Source organism: Grammomys surdaster, unplaced genomic scaffold, assembly GCF_004785775.1.
Source record: "Grammomys surdaster isolate TR1022 unplaced genomic scaffold, NIH_TR_1.0 193, whole genome shotgun sequence".
NCBI lineage: Eukaryota > Metazoa > Chordata > Mammalia > Rodentia > Muridae > Grammomys > Grammomys surdaster.
Window position 1 is genome coordinate 1,385,715 of NW_021604638.1, and position 25,187 is coordinate 1,410,901.

At 48.9% G+C, this 25,187-nt stretch overlaps 1 protein-coding gene across 1 annotated transcript in view; it reads right to left on the minus strand.

Moving 5' to 3' along the window:
• CUNH20orf85 (chromosome unknown C20orf85 homolog) overlaps positions 1-7,038 on the minus strand; it is a 7,695-nt gene extending 657 nt beyond the window's left edge. Inside the window, exons 1-3 of the mRNA XM_028769511.1 lie at positions 6,971-7,038; positions 3,634-3,715; positions 1,538-1,639 (exon numbers count right to left, since the gene is read on the minus strand). Of these exons, the coding sequence (XP_028625344.1) occupies positions 1,538-1,639; positions 3,634-3,715; positions 6,971-7,038 (252 nt within the window). The remainder of the gene's footprint in view (positions 1-1,537; positions 1,640-3,633; positions 3,716-6,970) is intronic.
• Positions 7,039-25,187: the final 18,149 nt, after the last annotated feature.

A 25,187-nucleotide genomic window follows, 5' to 3' on the forward strand; every position in this document is an offset into this window, starting at 1 on the left:
CATGTATATGTGTGTACATGTGTATATCTGTGTGTGTGTGCATGTGTGTGTGTAGAGTTTGGCTTTTGGGTATTCATTAAGTTTCTTTTCTGTTTCTATGGTAACACATTGACCAAAAGCAACCTGGGGAAGAAAGGGTCCATTTGACTAATACTTGTAAGTCACAGCTCATCACTAGAGCAAGTCAGGGCAGGATGCTGAGGTAGAAACCGAGGAGGGATGTTGCTTATCAGCTCATTCCCTAGCTCTCTCACAGGGCTGTGTTTAGATGGCTGTGTTATAAAGCCCAGGGCCACTTGCCTAGGGATGGTGTTGCCCGCAGTGGACTGAGCCTCTAACGTCAATTGACAATCAAGGAAACCCCCCACGTATGTCCATAGGCTGATGGGATCAAGCAGCTCATTAGTTGAGGGGCTCTCTTCTCAGACGACTGTAGGCTGTGTCAACTTGACGGAGCTAACTAAAAGGACAAATGTCTCAGTTGGGGTTTCTATTCCCGTAATAAGACATCATGACCAAAGACAAGGTGGGAAGGAAAGGGTGCATTTCATCTTACGGTGTGTAGCCCGTCATCTAGGGAGGTCAGGAGAGGGGCCTGGAGGCGGGGGCTGATGCAGCGGCCACGGGAGGGGTCCTGCTCACTGGCCTGCTGCTCATGGCTTGCTTAGCCTGCTTTCTAAAGACAGCCCAGGACCACATGCCTACAGGTAGCACCACCCTCACAATGGGCGGGGCCCTTCCACATCAATCCGTAATTTAGAAAATACACTCAGACTTGTCCACTAGCAAATCCTATGGAAGAATTTTCTCCATTGAGAGTCCCCCTTCTCAAGTGACCCTGGCTTGTGTCAAGTCGATAGAAAACTAGCTGGCATACTGTGTGTCCTCCCCAGTGGTTCCCTACCTTGTCTCACTGAATGTATGGCTCACTGGTTGAGACAGACTGGCTGGCTAGTGAGTCCCAGAGACTTCAATCAGGGAAGTCCACCCATGGAGGGGCCTGCCCCTGGCTCTTGCTACCTATTGGAACACTGCCTGCCCTGTGCATTGCCTGACTTTTCTGTTGACTAAGGAAGCTTAACAGTACTGCAGAACTCGGGTTCAGATCGAAATGTAAATCTGACACTCACCTGATTTCCTGGTCTTGTAGTGTGTGTGTGTGTGTGTGTATGTGTATGTACATATGTGTGTGAATGTTTGTATAGACATGTGTGTGCCTGTGTGTGTTTATATGTGCACATGCATAGTGTATGCACATTTATACATACATGTGTTTGCATGCATGTTTTTGTTTCTATGTGCAGGTGTGCGTGTGTGCATGTGTGTGTTCAAGCACACTCGCAAGTGCGTACACGTGCACATGACCCATATTTGCTTAAAGGTGCCTTACCAATAGGGTTCCCAGACTTATTCCTTCTGGGTCTCATGTACCTTCCCAGCACAGCCATGCCCTCATCTCCGGCTGTTGGACTGACCACATTTCACAGTGGGACTTACTTTTCTCTAAGAAAGCGGTGTAAAAAAAGGTTTTGCCAACCTTAATGTATTTATCCATGGGGCTCACTGGACGGACTCGGAAGTGGCTGGGAAGCTCAACCTTGGGCTTTGGGGCTTCTGGTTCTTCTTCACCCTCAAGCAGCTGAAAGAGAACACCAGAGATCAGAACCTCAGGCCAAGGCTAGGACATGGGCTGTTCATTCACCCCAGAGGCCACACGTGACAGATGGTACCAGTGAGGCTCCAAGAAGAGGTGTTACTGGTCCCAGCACAAGCAGAAGGTGGTGGAAGTGGGATCTGAGCTGTTAAGCTAGCCCCGAGGAGCCCTTCGTGAGGTCCTCCTAGACTTGCGGCCCAGGAATCAGTATTCCTACCATGGGACCAGAGAAGAGTTCCCTGGTCAAGAATTCAAACTAAGAAATGTCCGTGCCAGTTCCAAGACCCAGCTTTCCAACCAGAAAGGAGTGCCCCGCCCTCTGGGATAATTTAAAGCCATTTAAAACTCCCTGGAAACCCAGCTTAATTACACACGAGGAATATTAATATCAGATCACTTGCGAACAGTACATTATTAAGGCCCTTACTTTGTGCATTGAATTTCAAACCGTATAACTGTCTAAGAATTTAAAAAACCTCATTACAAATGGCATAATTTCAAAGTCGTGCCTTGGGTGAGCTGCGGGTGGGGCTCCCACCACTGTGAGTTACAATATTTGGAACTTTGCAGCTCTGGTCACGGTTTCCCTACATGTGATTGGTGTCTGGCTAGAGGTAGTTATGTCACAAACAGGCTACCCCTGGAAGCCCTGTAGGTATTATGAGTGTCTAGATAGTGGTTTTTATAAACAAGACCTGCTCGCTCTAGAAGTGGGCTTTGTGGAAATACTGGAACTCCCGGACAACTGGAAAGCATTCTCCCTAAGGCGTCTCTCTGTCCATTCCCTATTTGTGATGCTTGCCCCTTCTGCTTCTGTCATCTGTCTATCCCCTAGTAGACATCTGGATGTGTGACCCACGCTTTAGGGAACACCTGGGAGGGTGGACCCTGTCTCTGTTACTCCTTCCGGGTCCCTTTGCCTCTGGGCTGGCAGAGGGTCCCCCATACCTTTGTCCCACCTCTGCCCTCAGTCAGTTAGGTGAGAGTTCCACCTCATGTCACAGAAGGAAAGCAGTCAGCCTGTCTCAAAGTGAGACTGAGGTCGGCTGGCTCCTCATCCTCCCTCTGCTAGTCCTGTGGCCGGTCATTGTTCTTTGTACTCAGTGGTGTTTTTATTAAAGATGGACATGCAGTGGCAGCCCCGTGCACCTGGCCATTGTGAAAGCCACAGAGCTGGTTCAGAGGATGTGTCTGGCACACACCTCGCACCTTGAGGGTGCTCTGTGACTCCTCAAAGGAAGGATCCTTAGGATTTAGGGGAGCAGAGACAAAGCTACTTAATACTGTGTGTGTGCACTGTGCATGTGTGCACCCTCTGTGTGTGCACTGCGTGTGCATGTGTGTCCATGTGTACAAGTAGGCATGTGTGCATGTGTGTGTGCGCTCTTGTGTGCAGTGTACATATGTGCACCATGTGTGTGTATGTCTGTGTGTGTCTATATGTGCATGTGCTTATGTGTTCATGTGTGTGTGTGTGTGTACTGTGTGTGCATGTGTGTCCATGTGTGCATGTGGGTGTGTACTGTGTGTGTGCACTGCATGTGTGCACCCATGTGTGTGAGCATGCATGTGTGCAGTGTGTGTACATATGTGCATGTGCTTATGTGTGCATGTGGATGTGTGCATGCTTGTGTGTGCAGTGCGTGTGTATGCATGTGCTTATGTGTGCATGTGTCCATGTGTACATGTGCTTATGTGTGCGTGCTCATGTGTGCAGTGTGTGTGCATGTGTGTGTCCATGTGTGCTTGTGTCCATGTGTGCACGTGCTTATGTGTACGTGTGTGTGTCCCTGTGCCTGCACACACAGATGATAGAAGAAGACAATGTCTCGTTGCATGCCTCTCACCACAAAGTCATCTCCTCAGCTTCTCTCAGTTCATCCCTGTTGATAGTCTGATGGTAACCATTTATCTCCTGACATGACTGGTTACAGTCTGGAGACGGGAGGGAAGGAGGCTCCCGGTGAACTCTTGATTACCTCTTTCATGGAGGTTGTCAAATACCCCCATTTTGCTGGCCAGTTCTGCCGGGCTTCCGATTCGGTCTTCAGACGGTATTTCCTGAGACAGAGAAGCAGTTAGTAGGAGGCGGCACCCTCAGAAAGGCCCCGTGTAAACTCCCGAGAGCATGGAGAACCGCTCGCCTGTGTGTCCTGCACGCTAACTGGCTAGCGAGTCTGCAGGGCGTGTGGGTGGGGCTGGAGCAAAAGAGAGTTTGATGCCCTCGTCTGAGACTCTCTTAACTTATGAGGAGACGCTGGCCAAAGCAAGAGAGGAGGCAGTGGTAGGAAGAGATGGTACAGGGGGCATGGTGTGGGCATCGAGTGGGCCTGGGACTGCCTGCTAGAGGGGCGTCAGGATGTGAGCTCTCTTGTTCTGCATCCAGAGAGGAAGGATATCGGGAGGCAGAGAAGTACTCATGGCGTGTGGGGCAGGGAGTTTAAAAAGACACTTGGCCTTGGGTCCCGGCAAGGGTAAGGTCAGCAAGTGTGAACTTCTTTAAATGATGCCCCTGGATGCTCTACCCACTTCAATCTACCCATGAGCTAGGCTGAGGGGTGCTAGCTGGTGAGGCGATGTTCTATAAACATGAAGTTCAACTTGATCCTTCAAGCTCCAGTGGGGAATCAGAATCTGCACCCCCTCCCCCATCTCTGAAGATTTTTCCAGTTTCAAGCTATATGTCCTGGGTTCTGAGCTTGGAAAACAAAGTCTATTCCTCTCTCTCTCTCTCTCTCTCTCTCTCTCTCTCTGTGTGTGTGTGTGTGTGTGTGTGTGTGTGTGTGTCTGTGTCTGTGTCCCCATGTGCAGGTCTGTGTGAAGGTCAGAGGTCAACCTTGGGTATTGTCTTAGGGTTTCTATCGCTGTGATGCAGCACCATAACCAACAATCAAGTCGGGGAGGAAAGGATGTTCTGGGCTTACACTTCCACACCACTGTTCATCACTGAAGGAAGTCAGGACAGGAATCAAACAGGGCAGGAACCTGGAGGCAGGAGCTGATTCGGAGACCATAGAGAGATGCTACTCACTGGCTTCCTCCCCCACGGTTTGCTTAACCTGTTTTTTTTAAAACCCAGGACCACCAGATGAGGGCACCACTCACAATGGGCTGGGCCCTCTGCTGTCAGTCACTAAGAACATGCTCTGTAGGTTTGCCTGCAGCCTGGTCTTATTGAGGCATTTCTCCTCTCCAGTGACTCAAGCTTGTGCCAAGTTGACATAAAACTAGCCAGCACAACTGTCATTCTTCAGAAGCCATCCAGTTTGTTTTGGAGATAGGATCTCTCGGGAGGACATGGGATCACTGATCAGGCTATACTGGTCAACCAGAAAGTTTCAGGGACTTGCCTGTTTCCTCCCAAGCCCTGGGATTGTAAGTGCTCACCACTCGCCAGGCTTTCTACATGGGCTCTGGAGTCAGACTCAAGTCTTCATCCTTGTGTGCAAATGCTTTCCAGGCTGAGCCCCTCCCATCTCTAGAGTCTGTTTCCGAGTGTGCCTGTGTACGTTCTGTGCCAGAGTGTGTGTGTGTGTGCGTGTGCAGGCCAGAAGACTAGACAGCTCAGCTTTCCCAGGTTCCGGGGTTTGATCTCAGACCATGAGCTCTTGCTGTGAACACCTCCACCTGCCGAGCCATCCCTCCAGTCCCAGAGTCTAATCCTCACAGACACGTAGCCAATGTGAATTCAAACAGGAACCACAAGTGGCTGTACAATTTCCCTATAGCCATATCAAAACAGAAGTAAAAACAGCCAACTGACATTAATTTTCATGATGCTTAATCTTTGAAGTTCGTCAATTTTTCATTTCTAGCGAACCCAAGGTTTGACCATGTTCACTTTCAATGCTCAGGAACCATGTTAGGTACTGGAAATCAGAGTCAGAAGGCTCAAGAGGGCCAGTTCATAGAGGAGGGGCCATTTGATTGGGGTCTTGAAGGATATGTAGGAGTTGGTGTGGTGGACTGGGGAAGGTAATGTTTTTTCCTGGGGCGGGGTTCATGGGTGGTAATAAACACTTAAAACTGAGATTGTGCAGCTTCTGGGAAATGACACTTTTTTACTTATGAGAATTATACACAGTTTCCTATAAAAACAAACCTAACATGGCAGTTCCAATATAAAGCTGGCTCTTCATCAGTCTCAGCCACCCACACAGGTGTCAAAAAAGACGATAAAAGTCACAGAGATGGTTACTAGGGACCTTAAGTGAAGAGGTGAGCCAGGAGCCTGTCATCCCAGCTATCAGGAGGCTGCAGCAGGAGGGTGGTGAGTTCAAGGCCAGCCTGAGCTGTCCTGGAGTCAGTTTAGGCCAGCCTGGGTGACTTGAGATTAAAAGCAAGATAAAGCCGGAGAGCAGCTCAGTGTCAGAGAACTCGCCCAGCGTTCTTGAGAATGCAGATTCATACCCAGTGCTGACAGAGGGAGTAAGAGAAGGGAAGGGAGGGAGAGAGGGAGGAAGGAAGGGAATGGAGGAGAGGGAGGGACAAATGTTTCTTGCATCTAAGGTTTACGTTAGACTTCCTATAGTGGTTAAAATGCCAAATAGTGGAATATTATTTAGCACTCAAAAATATCCATTACACATGCCTGATGAAGACAAGTCTTTCAGGGAATGGATTCTTTGTTGTTGCTGCTGTTGCTGTTTGAGACAGGTCTCCCTGTGTAGACTACTCTGGCCTTGAACACACAGGGGCCCACCTGTCTCTGCAGCTGTTTCTGCGCCATGACTTCCCGGGTCTCAGCAAACCCAAACCCGTGTGCTACTGCCCTAGACTGCCCTAGGCTTGCGACACCACATGCAGTCCTGGATTTTTTTGTTTGTTTGTTTTTGTTTTTCGAGGCAGGGTTTCTCTGTGTAGCCCTGGCTGTCCTGGAACTCACACTGTAGACCAGGCTGGCCTCGAACTCAGAAATCCACCTGCCTCTGCCTCCCAAGTGCTGGGATTAAAGGCGTGCGCCACCACCACCCGCCCGTCCTGGATCTTTTAAAATTAAACTTTCTTCTCATTTAAAAGAATCAGGGAAAACCAAGAAAGGGCAAACCGTCTCTCCTTCAAGGCTGTCAAAATTTAGTGTTTTAATTTTGTTTCTTCTTTTTTAAATTCCCTATTAGAATTCTTCCAGTCTCCGCCGTGGGCAGGAGGGAAGGGTGGCAAGACTGAGGTATCCCTGTGTCCCTAACGTTGACCCCGATTATCCTTAGAGAACACCTGTTACTCCCAGAGGCCGGCCGTCTTCTGGTCTTGGTGGGGAAACTGAGGCCACCACGGTGTGTACGCGGTAGGTGAGGGGCCCAGCCCAGCGGGCCTTACCAGATCTCGTCCTGGGCCACAAAGTTCATGCGCTCTGCGGCCGCGTTGCTGAGCAGTTTCTGGGCCATGGCTCCTGTGGTCTCCGCAAACCCAAACCTGCCCTAGACTCTGCGTCCTTATGTGTAGTCCGGTTGCTGGGAGACGGTTGCCAGGTGACACGTGACGCGGAAGCGGAAGCACCGGCACACCTGCAGGGGAAGAAGGTCCCTAGAGCTTCCCTCTGGCCTCTGCCCTCCGAGTACCCATCCTGTCACGTGCTCCTCTGAGAGCCTTCTAGATTTAGCACCAAGAGCCTCACTCCTCTTTCGATACTGGGAATTCCTCGCAGGGCTCTGAGGCACGCTCCACCTCTGACCCACATCTCCAGCCCTCGTTTTCTTTTTCTTTTTACTTGTTTAAATTTCTGACACCGGATCTCCCTAAGTCTAGCCTGGAACTCACTCTGTAACCCAGACGGACCTGTGCTTCCAGTCGCTCCTGTCTCAGCTCCCTGAGTAGTAGGCTGGCTTGTGCTATCAGCCCTGGTCCTTGGCCCGTTTCAAAACTTAAACATAAATACGGAGGTTAGATTACTCATCCTGTGCAGAGGACCCCAAGGGCACAGAGCTGGGTGATGTTTATTAGAGAGAACACACCCTCCTTCCAGACCTTAGGCATCACGCAGCCGATGCCAGCCACCTCCAGTGGTTGCAGAAAACACTGGCCTCTGCCCTGCCTCCACCTCCTTCCTAGGCTTGGCCAGGCCTCCACCAGATCCTGTACAGGCAGACTCTTGTAGCCAAGCTTCTCTTGCCTGCTGAAGCTTGTGGGAGGTCCACTCATGTTGCTTAGAGTTTTCATGTGTGCTTTTCCACCGCTGCATAGTATTCCACTCCTGCTCAAGCACAGAGTTGGTCTGTTAACGACCTGGCCTGCGTTCACGATAAGCTGATAACAGGCCACTGCCAGGTGTCCTTGCTCCTGGGTGGGTAGGTCTTCTGGTGGGCTGGGATCTTCTCCCTGCCCCCCTTTTCCAGGTCCTGGGACAGTAGAATCCTTTGTGTGAGGAACAGAATGGGTGGCTAAGAAGAAAGATCCCTGCACCCCAGGCAACCCCTGCTCCTGCTTTGGCAAGCATCTAGGTATCAATTCGGAATAAGAGTAAGCAAAGCTGTGGGCTGCTGGGTGTGGCCTGATGCCCTGCCCCTTGTTATGGTTTGTTTAAGCTCTGTTCAGGGAGTAACCCAAAAAGTTTTAGTGGAGAACTTCAGTATATGGCATAGAGACCGATTTTTGTAGCATTTTGGTGAAGAATGTGGCTACTTTTTGCCCTTGTCTGCAGAGTCTGCCTGAGGCTGAGGTGAAGAGACTCAGATTAATCACATTGACAGAGGAAGTCTCAGAAACGCCCATCATAGACTTTGTTCTCTGGTTAAGTCTCATGAAGAGCATTTTAAACAACTGTAGCAAGCTGAGAAAGGAAAAATATAAAATATGTGGTTCGAGTATTAAAGGGGCACCAGGAAGTGAAATGGAGCCGAATCCTTAACAGGTTAAGGAAGTGGGACTTTGGGGCAAGATCCTACCCAGCTAAGTTTATATCCAGACATGGTGGTATACACCTTTAATCCCAGGAGATACAGGCAAGCAGATCTTTGAGTTCAAGACCAGCCTGAGACAGAGCAAGTTCTAGGTGAAGTTCCAGGCATGGTGTGGCACACACCTGTAATCCTAGGAGACAGACAGATCTCTGAGTTCAAGGTCAATCTACAGAGCAAGATCCAGGACAGCAAAGCTTAGGCAGTGAAGGAGCTGGAAAACAGAAAGCTGGTGATGATGTAATAGAACACAGGGACCATGTTCCAGCCCCAGCAAGCCGCAGAACTCTGCAGCTTCGGCCATGTGTCTCTGGCTTTAGAGTCAAGAGGAGAAGGAGACTACTGGAACAACTGATGCTGGAGCTAAGAAACTAGTGGTCATTAGAAAGAGACCATTAGCCGGGCAGTGGCGGCACACGCCTTTATTCCCAGCACTTGGGAGGCAGAGGCAGGCAGATTTCTGAGTTCGAGGCCAGCCTGGTCTACAGAGTGAGTTCCAGGACAGCCAGGGCTACACAGAGAAACCCTGTCTCGAAAAACCAAAAGAAGAAGAAGAAGAAGAAGAAGAAGAAGAAGAAGAAGAGGAGGAGGAGGAGGAGGAGGAGGAAGAGACCAGCATCACTGAGGTGAAATCTTCTAGGAAGTGTTTTCTGAGAGCACAAAGAAGCTGTGTTCCAGGGATAGCCAAGGTTGTACCTCGTGCTGCAGCTGTACTTGATAAAGTGTGAGAGTCACCCAGGTGGTACTGGTTCTGAAGACATGAGGGGTCGTGAAGAGCAGCTGAGGCTCGGCACTGTGAGAGACCATGGAAGGCCATTGGTGAAGGTGCAGCCTGAGTTGCAGTTGATGGCTGAAGGGGTCATGCAAAGGAGTTGAGGCTTGGCACCATGAAGAGATCCTATGAGAGGCTATTGGTGAAGCCTAGTTGCAGCAGAAGACCCCAGTGTGTTGGAGATGCCAGTACCATGGGATGATCTCCAAGAACAGCAGCAGCAGTGGAGTGGATCAACCTGAGCTTAGCGTGCTACAGAGGGCAGAGCTGGAGAAGTGACCCAAACCCTTTGGAGGAGCCCAGAAGATCATGTGTGGATCTCAGACACTGAAACAAGAAGCTGTAACATTGAAGTTGCCTTGGAGACCCCAAGATGTTAGAGATTGCAGAGCCACGGGATACCTGCTGAGGAAAGCTGCTGACAGGGAATGGAACCATCTCTGGAGAAAGAAGTTTGTTGCAGTCAACAAAGATGAAAAAAGAGTGGAGATCTGAAGACTGCTTTGACATCAGCCTTGGAGAAGCAGAGTTTGGAGTGTGCCCAGCTGGTTTCCTGTCTTGCTTTGGGGATTACAGTTCAGTGATTGGATGGATCTCAGAAGAGACTGTGAACTTTAGACTTTTAACACTGTTGAGACTGCTATAGACTATGGGGACTTTGGAAGTTGGACTAAATGTATTTTGCATTGTGTTAAAGTACGGTCCCCATAGACTCATGTGTTTGAACAAGCCTATGGGGGCAAGGGAGTGGAATGTTGTGGCCCTGTTGGAGTAGATGTGACCTTGTTGGAGGAAGTGTGTCACTGTGGGCATGAGCTTTAAGACACTCCTAGCTGCCTGGAAGCCAATATTTTGCTAGCAGCCTTCAGATGAAGATGTAGAACTCTCAGCTCCTCCTGCACCATGTCTGCCTGGATGCTGCCATGTTCCGCCTTGATGATAATGGACTGAACCTCTGAACCTGTAAGCCGGCCCCAGTTAAATGCTGTCCTTTATAAGAGCTGCCTTGGTCCTGGTGTCCGTTCACAGCAGTAAAACCCTAACTTAAGACACCCAGCCTCTAAGCATTTGCTAACGGCCTCACTGTGCTTGATTCTGGTCAGGTGGTGAGGAAGGGAGACACACATCATACAGAACAGACAGGCAAGGATATAAGAGACACATACCCTGAGGTCACAGGGGACAGTCTTGATGAAGGTCACAATAGATACTATGCTAACAGTCATGGAGGCTTCTAGAAGTGTGGCCATGGGGTCAGGGAGACTCCACACAAGCCTGAGGACCTGAGTTCAATTCCCAGAGCCACATAAAATGTTGTGCAAAGTTGCATGCTCCTGCAATGCCATTGTTAGGAAGGTGGAGACAGGAGATATCTCTAGATTTCCCCCAGATAGCTAAATTAGAAAGCTCCAGGTCACCTTAGGGACTTTGTCTCATAACACAAGGTGGACAGTGCCTGAGGAACAACCTCTGCGGTTGACCTCTGACCTCTGCACACATGTGCACCCACATAAACACTAACTTGCACACCCACCCCCTCCTACATGTATTCCCCCCACTTCCCATGGGAGGCTGCTCAGGGCAGATCTCTCTGAGGAGAGGACCTTTGGGGACATCTGCTGAGGGAGGACCCATGCATAAGGATCAAAGCATTCTCTGTACAGGCCGAGGAGCAGTGCAAAAGCCCTGTGTGCAGGGCACCCCAAAGAGCATCGAAAACTCCAGAGAGCTGTGGTCATGTGGACAGGCTTGGGAGTGTTATGGCTCAGCTCATGGCCCCACTTTGTGATGTTAGGGTTTACTGCTGTGAGCAGACACCATGACCAGTGCAAGTCTCATAAAGACAATGTTCCATTGGGGCTGGCTTACAGGTTCAGAGGTTCAGTCCATTATCATCAAGGCAAGAGCATGGCGGCATCCAGGCAGGCATGGTGCAGGAGGAGCTGAGAGTTCTACATCTTCATCTGAAGGGTGCTAGCAGAATACCCACTTCTAGGCAGCTAGGATGAGAGTCTTAAAGCCCACACCCACAGTGACACACCTACTACAACAAGGTCGTACCTCCTAATAGTGCCACTCCCTGAGCCAAGCATATACAAACCACCACAATCACTGAGACCCAAATCTCTTAAAGGCAGAAGGCAGGTTAACTGTTTTCTCACCTCTGACAAATACCTAACTGAAGGAAGGTTTGGCTTACAGTCCATCACAGCAGTGAAGTTATGACGGCAGGCTTGGGAGGCAGCTGTTCACACATCTGTAGACAGGGAGCCGGGAAGATAAATGCTGGCACCCAGCTTACTGTTTCCGTTTATGCAGTCCAGACCTCGAGCAGTGGGGTGATGCCTCTTATGTTTAGGTTAAGTCTTCCCATCTCAGGCTACCCTTGACAGCTGAACCTACAGAGCTGGGTGCCCTTCAGTGCTGACTGAGGAAGGAATTTAACCAACAATCAGGGCTTTGGTTGCCCTGGACAGAGTCACCTTGAGAACTTGCTACAGGATCATGTCACTTATGACCCTCCACTAAGGAAGTACCCTTCCTTGGACTCTGGGCACTCTGTCTTGGTTAGGTTTAGTGTTAGAAGCCTCCTGAGAGGAAAGGCACAAGGAGGAATTACCTAGATCAAATTGACCCATGGACATGTCTGTTGATTGCTAATCGATGAAGAAGGGCCCAGCCCACCGTGAGCAACACCATTCCCTAGACAGGCAGTCCTGGACCGTAGACAGCATGCTAAGCATGAACCTGAGCCAGCCAGCTGGCGTGTCCTGCTGCATTTCCTTGCCTGTGAAGGGAGCTCCTTGCCAGGCGCTGATGCCCTGGGCCTTGAGTCCCCACTTTGACTCTCCTGTGTGACAGACCACGATCTGAAGCATGAGCTGAAATAAACGCTTTCCTCTCCTATGTAGCTTTAGGTCACAATCTTAGTCACAGCAACAGAAAGGAACCTAGGGACCTATCACACTCTCCCACCAGCAAGGTGGCAAGACTGAACTTAATCAAAACACGGGGCACAGGGTGCACACAATGTCCCTGGACACACACCCTGTCCCCAGCACTCATTGCCTGTGCCATTATGGCTCCTAAGAAGCCTGCTTCCCCACAGGTTACATTCCACTGGAACCTCCTATCCTACCTACCCAGGAATGTTTCTGAAATGCCAGTTTTGGGGGCATGCCTAGTGGGTTGATGCACACCCCCACATATGAATTCCACTGTCCTTGTGAGCCAAGGTCTCCTTTCTCTGTTTCCTATTTCCTCCACCCCACCTCACCCCACCCTGACTCAATGGCCTGGTTCCCTTTCCCTCTGATAGATGAAAAAAAATTCCCAGTCTCTGTCAGACAGTTTCCTTATCTAAAAAGATTTTTTTCTTGGTTCTTTGTTGTTATTGTTTTGTTTTGTTTTTCTTGGCAAACTTATTCTTCAGAGTAGATTTCAAACAGTGAGAGAGAGGAGACAGAAGACAGGATTACCACAACTGCCAGCCACACATGAGGAACTCAGAAAATATTTACAGCTTTTAGGTTTGCCATGTTCCTGTGTGTTAATATTTTTTGGCCTTTCTCAGTCCTCTGGGGCAGTTTATTTTTAATTTTTATTTCTTTTTCCCCTTTCTGTTGCTTCATAAAACATTCCGACAACAGGAACCGACTGCTTATTTTCTTCGTTTTTAAGCTTAAACACTTTTCTTGTTTGTCGGATGTTTTTTCCCCTTTATTTTTTTAACCAAAGAGTGCTTTGTGGAGCAGCAGGCTCTGCTCACAGTGTGCCCTGTCTGCCAGCATGACTTTTTCCACAACATGGGTGATTATTACCTGTACAACAAAGGCCCGTGGGCTGGGATTGAAAGCACGGTTTGCTTCCCACGTCTAATGGCGTCAGTGAGCTGCAGCTGAAAGAGCAGAGAGCCTGTCTTGGCTGAGTTCAGAAATCTACTCCTCACACCTACAACAACAGGTACCATGGTTCTAGGACCTTAGGGAGGAAGGAAAGACCGCCTGCCCTCATCGTCCCTAGAAACTCCCTCATAGGTCCCTCCCATAGGGCATATTATCCATCTCTGCACCCTTCATTCCCCGTGCTCCACCCTCCCTCCCACCCACCCAGCAGGCTCAGGGCAAGCGGCTGCTTCCTCCTCTCTTAGGCCCTTCCCTCCCACCTGCTTGTTCTGCCCCTCAGATGTGGAGAAAGCTTGAGTCCCTGCAGTAGTACAGTGAGCTGAGTCATGAAGAGGCTGGCTGGGACTCAACTGTGAAGGGTACAGCCTTAGCTATCTAAGGTGATAGACTTCGGCTGCCCCAGCTTCCCGATGGACAGCCATTCCACCAGCCATGCGTCCCACCCTGGAGGAGTCTCTGATGGAAATGCTCACGCTCTAAAGGCCAGTGCCCAGTACTAATCTTGAGTGACAGATTCATTGCCTTGCTCACTGCTTCATAAAGCACCTGGCAAATGTGACTTAGGGAAGGCAGGGCATGTTTTGGCTCAGTGATGGTGTAGTGTGCTATGGTAGAGAGGTCCTGGTGGCAGTGACATATGGCAGCTGATTGCCCTGTGTCCACAGGCAGAAAGCAAAGAGGGGTGGGTGTTGGTTCTCAGTTCCCTGTCTCCATTTCCTCTTTTTATACATTCTTTTATTTGTGGTGAGTGTGAGTGTACATTTGTGTATGTGTATGTGTGTAAGAGTATGTGTGAGCTGGGCGGTGGTAGCGCACGCCTTTAATCCCAGCACTTGGGAGGCAGAGACAGGTGGATTTCTGAGTTTGAGGCCAGCCTGGTCTACAGAGTGAGTTCCAGGACAGCCAGGGCTACACAGAGAAACTCTGTCTCGAAAAACCAAAAAAAAAAAAAAAAAAAGTATGTGTGTATGTCTCTGTGTGAGTGTGTGAGTATATATGTATGAGAATGTGTGTTTGTGGTTGAGTGTGTGTCTCTGAGTGTGTGTGAGTATGTGTGAGTGTGTCTCTGAGTGTGTGTTAGAGTATATGTGAGTGTGTCTCTGTGTGAGTATATGTGTGTGAGTGTGTGGGTGTGTATGTCTGCGTGCTTAAGAGTGTGTGAGTGTGTGTGAGAGAGTGTGTGTCTGTGTTTGAGTGTGCATCTGTGTGTATGTGAGTGTGTGTATGTCTGTGTGCTTGAGATTGTGTGAGTGTGTGTGTGTGTGTGAATGTGTGTCTGTGGTTGAGTGTGTGTGTCTGTGTGTATGCAGGTGAACGTATGTGTGTGTGCAGAAGACAGAAGTCATCTTGCAGGAGTTGGTTCGTTCACTTTTAATATCCAAGTCTGGGAGATCAAACTCACATTGTTAGGCTTGACTGTACGACCAGCCGAGCCATCTCCTTTGGCATTCTTATCTCCTCTGCTATTCACACCGGAACCCCTGCCCATGGACTGGCGCCACCCACATTTGGCTGGGTCTTCCCACTTCAGTTAACCCAATCACAGACAAGCCCTGTGATTCATGTCCTGTCTAGTTGACGGTGAACGTTAGCCATTACAGAGGGGCATATTATGATGGCCTCCTCATTCCGGGACTCGTCTCAGGGGTGAGCTGTGCAGGCCAGGAAGAGGTGTTACCCACGGGGGTTCAGACATGTTTGAAGAGAGAGATCATGGGACTGAAAGGAGAGGAAGCAGGTGGCATCTACCCCACAAGTGTCATTCTTTGTCATGTATCCAGTAGCACAGGGAGACCCCCATTCTTCTTACTTTCCTCGGCAAATGTTACTGAATCTTTTATATGTGCAGACTGCTGGCACCTCACAGTGCCCAAAACAACCCTGTTCCGGTCTTCTAGAAACTCAAAAGCCCAGCAAAAAAGCAAAGCCAAAGAGTTTTGTATAGCACCAAGGTTACCCAAACTCAAATGGAGGTGCAAGTGCTTTGAGGTTCTCTTACTGGTTGATCATGGGAACTACTCCCAGAAACGACAAAAGGTAGTGTCTCTGGATCTACACTTGGTGGGCTTTGTATATGCTCGACCCAGGGTGTGGCACTATTAGAAGGTGTGGCCCTGTTGGAGTAGGTGTGGCCTTGTTGGAGGAAGTATGTCACTGTGGGTGTGGGCTATAATACCCTTATTCTAGCTGCCTGGAAGTGGATATTCTGCTAGCTGCCTTCAGATGAAGATGTAGAACTCTCAGCTCCTCCTGCACCATGCCTGCCTGGATGCTGCTATGCTATTGCCTTGATGATACTAGACTGAACCTCTAAACCTGTAAGCCAGCCCCAGTTAAATGTTGTCCTTATAAGAGTTGCCTTGGTCATGGTATCTGTTCATATCAGTAAAACCCTAGCCAAGACATCTGTTTTTCATTGCTATGACAAAATGCCTGAAGCTGTTAAGAAAAATGGTTCATTTGGCTAATGAAAGATGACATCACAATAGCTGGAGAGTCACTGAAGAAGTGACGATGAGACTTGAGGCCAGAAGGAGGAAGATCTGGTCTTGTTTTCATAGACACCGTCTCAATTGAGAACTGACCTGTGCTCCATAAGAACTATACTAACACCCTGTGACGGGGACACCCATTCATGGCCCGGCCACTTTCTGGTAGGCTCATATTAGTCTGTTTTCTGTTGCTGTGATAAAATAACCAACAAAAGCCACTTAAGGTGGAATGATTTCTTCCGGTTTATAGGTGAGGGGATTATTCCCTCATGGTGTCTCAGTGCTGTTCAGTTCTGTGAAGAGGCGCCGTGACCAAGGCAACTCATAAGACAGAGCGTTTAATTGGGGCTTGCTTAGAGTTGCAGAGGGTTAGTCCATTATCACTGTGGTGAGGAGTGTCACAGCAAACATAATACTGGAGCAGTGGGCAAGAGATTTACATTCTGATCCACAGGTAGACCTCAAAGAGAGAGAGAGAAAAAGAGAGAGAGACAGAGAGACAGAGAGAAAGGATAGATATTGGGCCTAGCCCAGCATGAGCTTTTGAAACCTCAAAGTCCACCTCTAGTGCCTCCAACAAGGCCATACATCCTAACCCTTCCCTAAATATCCCACTAACTAGGGACTAAACACAATTCCATTATGTAAGCCTATGGGAGCCAGCCTCACTCAAACCATCACAGTGAGCAACAGAGGCCATAGAAAGGGAAGGCACATAGTCACATGACATCCCTAGAAAGTAAAGTAAAGGAAGTGAGACTGGGCTTTGAATCCTCAAGGTCCTCCAGTGACATACTTTTCCCAGCAAAACTCTGCCTCCTACAGGTTCCAGAACCTTCCCAAACAGCGCCACCTGCTGGTGACCTGCTGGTGACCTGCTGGTGACATGTAGGCCATGGGGAACATTTCTCATATACAATGCATAGATAAGCCAGAAGCTGCAGTGGCAGTGTGCAATGCCGTCCAAATGAAACATTTCATTGCAGGGAGGCTCCAGGAACTCAGGAAGTAAACATCTCAGAAGTCTCAGAAGTCACTGAAATTTACAAGATTTACAAGACTCCCTAGGCCCCTTCCTCCTCAAGGTTATGTGAGCAGCAATGGCTGCTGGGGATGGTGGAGACTCTCCACCTGTTGAACAACCCTGTCAGGGAGTTCCAGAGATGCAGCATCTGTGCGTTGTTATCTCTCTTGCTTGGGTTTTCTGGGGATGTGTCTGCCTTGGGGGCAGTTATGATCATGTAATTAGTCAATGGCCGCACCCCTCTGAGCAGACTCCCAATCTTGTCTGTTCTTGAGCGTCGGTCCTCACCCACATTCCTATAAGTAGCCCCAGTACACACACAGCTTTGCAATGCAGGATTTGGCTGCTGTCATTTCTTAGGTCTCTCCTTGATGTCCTATCTGGAGTGAGGACATGCTTTTCCCCATCACTCCAGGAGAAGCCACACAGTTGAAGCTTAAATGCTTCAGTAAAACTTGAAGCTGTGTGTGGAGAAAGACAGAGTAGGAGGCAGAGAGGAGGAGAGTATGTTGATGGGTCTTGGAATGTCTGTGGCCTCCTGACCCTGGATACTTTTGTTTTGCAGGTGGCAAGTGTCCGTTGGAGTCTGACCATTTCCCAAGTGAACCTAACTCTCTGCCTACAGAAGGCCCTGTGCATAACTGGGCATCTTAAGATCCGTTTTGTCCACCGGCCATCAGTTTGTCCCGTCCTGGTTCCCAGTGGCTCCGTCTGCTTAGACCGCCACCCGTCTTTCCTGAGACATTTGCTGGGTTGCTGCTTCACACCAAAGCTTGGTTAGATTCCATGGTGAAGGTGTATCCCCTAGCTCACTCCTGGAAGGAGAGATGGAAACCACTGGAATCTTGTGACACCGTCATGGCCACGCCCCTCTCCAGGGAACATCTGGCACCACACTATGCTACCCCTTTTAATGGCTTCATTCCCATATTCTAATGAGAGTAGGCCTCCCTCTCTGGTGCCTCTTTCCCCATGGAGCTTTTCCCTAGTTTTTTTGAATTGTCAGTTTTACCCAATATGGACGCACTAGAGGCCTGACCAGGATTGCTCTTGGTTAGTATTTAAAACATTCTTGATAAATGGGTTAAGGCAGTAGTGAGGGAGAGAAAGGCTAGGAAGTGGTAGGCTGCTGTTTCTGCTTACATGCAAGTGCCAACGTGTTCCAAAGAACTGGTGCCCTGAGTGTGCCAAAGCAATTACAAAAACCAGAGGATTGGGCCTTAGCTTGGTGAGTAGAGGGCTTCTGTAGTACACATGGAGTCCTGGTTAGGAGGATCAGAAGTTGAAGGCCAGTGTCTGCTGCATGGTGAGTTTATGGTCAGCCTGGGGATAGAGAGTCACAACCACCACCACTACCACCACAACAAAACAGACATCTCAAAAGTCTGGCCAAAGGTGGTCTAAAGGAAGGCTCTGCCATGTGTCTGTCTTCTGCCCTCTATGTGGAGACCTGGATGGGCCATCATAACTCACACCCCCTCACTCCGGAGCTCAACAGCAGACCTGCTCCTGTGGGCTCAAGGTAAACCCTCAGCGCTCCCTTAAGGCGCTAAGGTCCTTCAGAGCTGGGCGTGCTGTACACAGAGCATGTTTCAAACGAGGCAGCGAGTCCCCTCCCGCTCTCCGCCTGTGAAAGGCAGGGGTCTTAAGACGTTTTAATGCCTTTCATATTCCTCACTCCAAATACGTTATTTCAGTACAATAGTTTCTTTGCGGGAGAATTGCTTAAATGATTCAAAATGGATTTAAAAATATATTTCAAGTTTTAATTTTATGCACAGAACATTAATGAGCAGGGCGCCTTAGAGACCGCCTGTCAGTTTAACGTATCTGCAGAATTCTCAACGCAGATGTTATTCCATCTAAACCCTTTTAGAGGGAAGAAACTAGTAATTATTTTTTTCCTTAGGGGATGTCAGAAAATATATTATTTTGAAATCATATTTTGATCCCAGAGTTCTATGCAAATATTGCGAGGGACTGGGTATGTCAAGTCACTTGGACAGTAAATTTTTTCTTTTAAAGTCCCAAGCGGAAAAGCAGCCGGAGTTCTTCTTTTGCTTTGTATTGTTTCTCCCTCCACCCTTCCTCCGAAACCTCTTGCACTGCGGTGAACAGGAAACACAACTGAAAATTGACCTCCACCCTGCATAACCAAAACCACAGACCCCCAGGCCGCAGCAGAGGGCTGGATCCAAAGACTAACATGAACTCAATGAGGATTAGAAAGGCTGACTCCCGAGTTCCTCTTTGTCTGCTGGTGATGCTCTCCCGGTGTTTGAGAGAACTCTTCACTTCTCCAGGGGCGGGTGACTGAGGCTCTGCCACTCTTGTGTGTGGATTCACAGTAACACTGGATTCGATGCTCCATCCCCAGAGGATGCACACAGAGAACCTTAGGTATCTCCCTGCAGGGTGACAGCAGCTTGTGGCCTGACTGTTGCTTCAGCGGTGGCAATCTGGGTGTGGAAGGGACAGTCATCTTCAAGTGCCCAGCAGTGTGAACAACTGTCAAACAACTGACATTTCCAAGTCATTTATCTGTAAAGGTAGAGTGTGGAACAGGGCCACTGTCAACAGGATGTGTGACACAAGCCTCCTCTGTCCTGGTGGCTGTTTCTCAGCTGCAGTCTGCACTCAGGGACAATGTCAGTTTCCCCTCAAGCCTCTCGTTTACCTGCTGTCACATCCTCACCAGTCTAGCAAGTACAGCTGGGCTCCCAGCCACCAGAAAACGGTTGAGCCACACTATGTGCCAGCCCCTACTTCATATAGGCCTCTCATGGGGGCCTTGGCAGATGGGGCTGAGCCTAAGGGAGGGGTGGGCTTTGGAGCTGGAGGCTCTTTCTCCCTCAGGAAACCCTCCCACCTCCAGGTTCAGAGATGAACCCAAGCAGATGAGGCCCGTTTCTCCAGACGCGCCCGCAGCCATTTCCTGTTGAGGGGTCTGCACAGCTCAGTTCCAGATGTGACAGGAAGAGAGAGTACCGCTCTCTCCTTTCTTTAAAGTCTTTTTAGAGCTGTGTCAGGCTCACAGCAAGATGCGGCGGGAGTGTGAGTGAAGCCTCATCACTGCCTGCTCCTGCCTCCGTAGCTTCTCCACAACCAGTACCATCCTCCGTGGTCTAGACGTGTGACGCGCCGCCTCGCCGAAAAGGAGAACACGCCACACTTCAGGATTCTTCTGACAGCAATTTACTGGTTACAGCAATTTCAGATGATGTTACAGCTCTTAGATGGTGTTACAGCTCTTAGATGGTAGTGTTACAGCTCTCTTGGATGGTAGTGGCGAAGGACCCCGGGCCCCAGAACCCATGGGCTTATATAGAGTCCTGGGAGCACTTACTGCATGCTCATTGGCTCCTTAATGATGCCTAATTAGCATACTAGTTTCTCATTGGCTCTTAGAGTGCTCTTGGAGTGAGGCTTAATTAGCATAGTAACTCTTTGCGCATGCGCATACTCGGCTTGGCTCTGACTGAAGCCAGAACGCGGGAAGCCGGCGTGCCCTGCGCATGCGCGCTCCCATTCATGGCTCTGTCAGAGCCGAGAAGCAGGGAGCCGGCGCGCCTTACTCAGGCGCGCTTTACCTCACGGCTCCCTCACGGGCTGAGAGGCAGGGAGCCAGCGCGCTTTGCTTCACGGCTCCCTGACTGAGCCGTGCCTTTGAGTGCGGCTCCCTCACGGAGCCGCGCCTTTGAATGCAGCTTCTTGACGGAGCCGCACCATTGACAATTGGCGTATGCGGCTCCCACACGGAGCCGCGCCATTGTCGAATGGCGTACGCGGCTCCCAACATAGACGTACCACAGTTTGTTGCTCACTCCCTTGCGGGAGGACATCTTGGTGGCTTCCAAGTGGAACTGCTGTACTTCCTGAATGCAGGATTTTATGTGGATATCAATTTGCAATCTGTTTGCCTTCATCCCCTGAAACTCCGTCATCAAGGAACCGTGGGGCACAGCCATGTTGGCTTTTCTAAGAGTCAAACTGTGTTCTAGAAGGTTCTGTTTGGTCTTCCACCAGCAATGATTGAGCTTTTCTAGGGTCTCTTGTCTTGTTTGGTTTTGTCTCTCCCCTTTTTATTTTACTTATTTTTACTGGTAGACAATCACTTGGCCACTAAGCCTTCCCCTTTAATACCAAAAGGTTTTATTTGGGAAATAAAATCACCGAAGCAATGCATACCTAAATAAAAATATAATCTTGAAATCTGTGTGGAAGATTAAACACTCTCAGAATGGCCGCAAAAATGTAGAAGATAGGAGTGGGGGATGGGCTAGCCGTCAGCTATCAGCCTATGCTTTTCAACAGAGGAGCTGGTGTCTGTGAGTGAAGGACTTAGCTCTGCAAGGCTCCACCACAGCTCAGGAAGCAAACAGGAGAAAAGAAAAACCCATCACTCACATAGACAGATGAAAGTTCCAGAATAATTAGATAGTACAATACGGCAGACGTTGCAAGAAATTGATGGGCGATGTGAGGCCGCCCAACCCAGATGAAAACCTCAGGGCCATAGAGAGAAGACTAAAGATTGCCTTCATGAAGTGAGGTCCTGTGTGCAAAAGATGCCAGGCAGCAATAAACTAGTGATCCCTGTGAAAACTGCCGACAACCAGGGGTCAAAGCTTAACTTCTGCACGCTACCAGGCTGCAGATAGTCCAGACATGTTTAAAGTAAAATGTGAATATTTTGAAGTCCCTCTTCCGCCAAAGGAGGCACTGTGTGAGAGAGTTTGTGAGAGTGTGTATGAGTGTGAGTGTGTGAGTATGAACGTGTGAGTGTGTGAATATGTGAGTGAATGTGTACGAGAGTGTGAATGAATGTGTTGTGAGTGTGAGTGTGAATTAGTGTGAGCGTGTGCATGAGTGTGAGTACGAGTGTGTGAGTGACTGTGTGTGAATGTATGAGTGTGAACGTGTGTATGAGTGAGTGTGTGAATATGAGTGAATGTGTGCATGAATGTATGAGTAAGTGTGAATGTGTGAGTGTGTAAATGAGTGTGTGAGGGTGTGAATGAGTGTGTGAGTATGTGAATGTGAGGGTGTGAATGAGTGTGTAAGTATGTGAATGAGTGTGTGAATGAGTATGTGAATATGAATGAGTGTGAGAATATGTGTGACTGTGTGTGTAAGTGTGTGTGTGTGTGTTTCTAAGACTTTCTCTCAGTGATGAACCCAGGCAATCCCTGCACCACCAAGCCATGTCTCTAGCACTCCCGCTCATTAGCTTGTTTTGAGATGGTATTTAGGTGTGTATGCCGTACAGACTGGCCTTCCAAGTGCCATGATTCACACCATGTGAGACTCTCGATGTGCATCTCCTGAATCATCTTACACCATTTGTCACCCCCTCCCAAAAAAAAGCTGCTCATGTGATGTCACCGTGTTGGAGAAATCAGCCTTCAGGCTTCTAGACACCACAGTTCTGTTTTGCCTAGTGGCCACACCTAAAGAGGGCTTCTCAGATCCAGTTTAGTGTGACTACCCCTGATGCCAAACTCCCCCAGATTCCCAGTGTCTTAGAGTTTTACTGCTGCAAAGAGATACCATGACCACAGCAACTCTTATGAAGGAAAACATTTAGTTTGGGGCTGGCTTACAGTTTCAGAGGTTTACTCTACTATCATCATGGTGGCAGCATGGAAGCGTACAGGCAGACATGATGCTGGAGGAGCTGAGAGTTCTATATCTTGATCTGAAGCCAGCAAAAGGAGACTATGTGCCACACTGGGTGTAGCTTGAGCATAGGAGACCTCAAAGCCTGCCCTCACAGTGACCCACTTCCTCCAACAAGGTCACACCTCCTAATGGTGCCATGCCCTCTGACCAAGCATTCAGACACATGAGTCTATGGGGGCCACACCTATTCAAACCCCACACCCAGTTTTGTTTAAATTATGTGGACTTGTCAGCGAAGCATTTAAAGATGGTCTGAAGTATTTAGAGAAAGTTGGTTGTCACCATGGCAACTAAATACCCCTTCCTTCCTTCCTTCCTTCCTTCCTTCCTTCCTTCCTTCCTTCCTTCCTTCCTTCCTCCCCTCCTTCCTCCCCTCCTTTCCTTCCAGTCTCTTTCCCTCCCTCCATCCCTCTCTCCCTCTTCTTCCTCCCTTCCTTTCTCCTTCCATTCTTCCTTCCTCCCAAAGCTCCTCAGTTCTTTTCCAGCAACTCTTTTGTGACTAACGGGAGGGGTTAATAAGCTGGTGAAGTCCAGACACTGCTGGGAGAGACACTGTTGTCTGGGAAGCCCAGATGTGGAATGGAGGGTCTGGGACCCAAACATTGAAAGTCTCTTCTTTTCTTGCATCTCAGTACTTTCCTTCTAGACACTGAAAAGTTTGCCCATTGGCAAGTCACTGCAAGAGGCAGAGGGTGGGCGGGGGCTGGGAAATTGGTGTGACCGCAGCAGACACCCCTAAGTGAGCCTGGCATGGTTCAGGGATAGGCACCTGGGAAGATGTGAGCACTGGAGAAACTGAGGCTGAGAACAAGGGGCTCCTGGAACCCTTGATGACACTGATGGAGGCAGACTGAACTTGGAACAGGAAGGTTTTTGAGATGTGTCTCTGCTCTTGGTCTTAATGGCACATTCCAATGAGAGGGCAGAGGCAGTGTTTCAATGTCCTGGTTAGATTTTTATTTTTATTAAAAAACATTGTGCGTGTGCGTGTGTGTGTGGGGGTGGGGGTGGGGTATGTATATGTGCAGCCCTCCCCCAATACCACTTGATGTGGAGGCAAGAGAAAGTGTCAGGTGTCCTGCTCTGTCACTTCACCTTAGGCACAGTCTGTCACTGAACCTGAGAGGCATGCGCACAGTGCAACTTCTACGTGGATGCTGGGGATTTGAACTCATGTCCTCATGCTTGCATAAGAAGTACTGTTGTCTGAAGTGGACATTTCTGGTTTCTTCACCGACTCAGTTATGTCGTATGATGTGTTTCTGGAAGCCGTCTTGTGAGAGGTCATGTGATGTTTCACTGAAAACAGACACTCGAGAGGGTGAGCAATGATTAGAAAGAATGTAAATGGATCCCCACAGACAGTGAAAGGACGCTCTTGCGTCGCTGTGCCGTGTAATGTTAGGTCTTCCCTGGTCTCACTTCTTCCCTGGTCTTCTTTGATCTTCACTTTATAGAGAGAAATGCTCCAAAGAACTTCCCATGGTATTCCAGCTGATTCTGGCCACTTCCCGCAGATTTGTGCCGATTCAACGGAACCTTGCTGTTTCTGTTGGATCGAGCCATCACTATTGATTTATGTTTGGTGTTTGCTGTTGAGCTGGGCTGCTGGTATCATGACAACAAAGAGTGGAATGACCCTAAGGAACTACTTCCAAACAGATCCATACAACACCCTTTTCCTGTTAACCTTTCTCTCTTACCTCTAGTGGGTAAAAGGGAGGTAGAAGTGTTCAAGAATCCTAAATAAAGTAGGATAAAAAAAAATCTAAGCCTACAGTTGTCCATCTCTCCTGACACCAAAGTCCTGATTCTTTGTGGCATTTTCCAGCCACTGAAATGCTGTGTGTGTGTGCGTGTGTGTGTGTACTCATGAGTGAACATGTGTCCCATCATGACCCGAGGGACACATTTTCTGCACTTGTTTCTCTTTGCCTATTTCAGAGCTCTCCTTCAGAAATGCTCCCAGATTCCCAATACTAATCCCATCTGCCTACCTAGAGCCTTTCCCCAACAGATCTAGGGAGCCTAGACTCTTGCCATCAGCTCCACCATGTGTGTGCATGTGTGTGCATGTGTGCATGTATGTGCAGTGTGCATGTGTATGTGCATGTGTGTGGAGAGCACAGAGGTCAGTGTTGGGTGTTTTTCCTCAATTGCTTTCCATCTTACTTTTTTTTTTAAGATTTATTTATTTATATGAGTACACTGTCACTGTCTTCAGACACATCAGAAGAGGGCATCAGATCCCATTACAGACGGTTGTGAGCCACCATGTGGTTGCTGGGAATTGAACTCAGGACCTCTGGAAGAGCAGTTCATGCTCTTAACCATTGAGCCATCTCTCTAGTCCCCATCTTTTAAAAATATTATTTATTCGTGTGTGTGTGTGTGTCTCTGTGTGTGTGTATATGTGTGTGTATGTGTGTGTGTACCATGTACACATAGGAACCTGTGGGCATCTGAAGTGGTGTTGGATCCCCTGGAACTGTAGTTACAGATGGTCTTGAACCACCCAAAGTAAGTGCTGGGGACTGAACCAGGTTCTCTGCAAGATCAACAATTGCTTACAATCATCTGTTCAGCCCCAAAAGCTTACTTTTTGAGTTAGGGTCTCTCACTGAGCATGGAGCTCAATGGTTTGGCCAACCTGTGTGGCCAGGGAGCTTCAGGAATCCAGTTACAGCTGTGCACTACTGCACCTGACTTCTTATGTGGGTTCAGGGATCTGAAATCCAGTTTTGTGTATTTTTGTAGCTAGCACT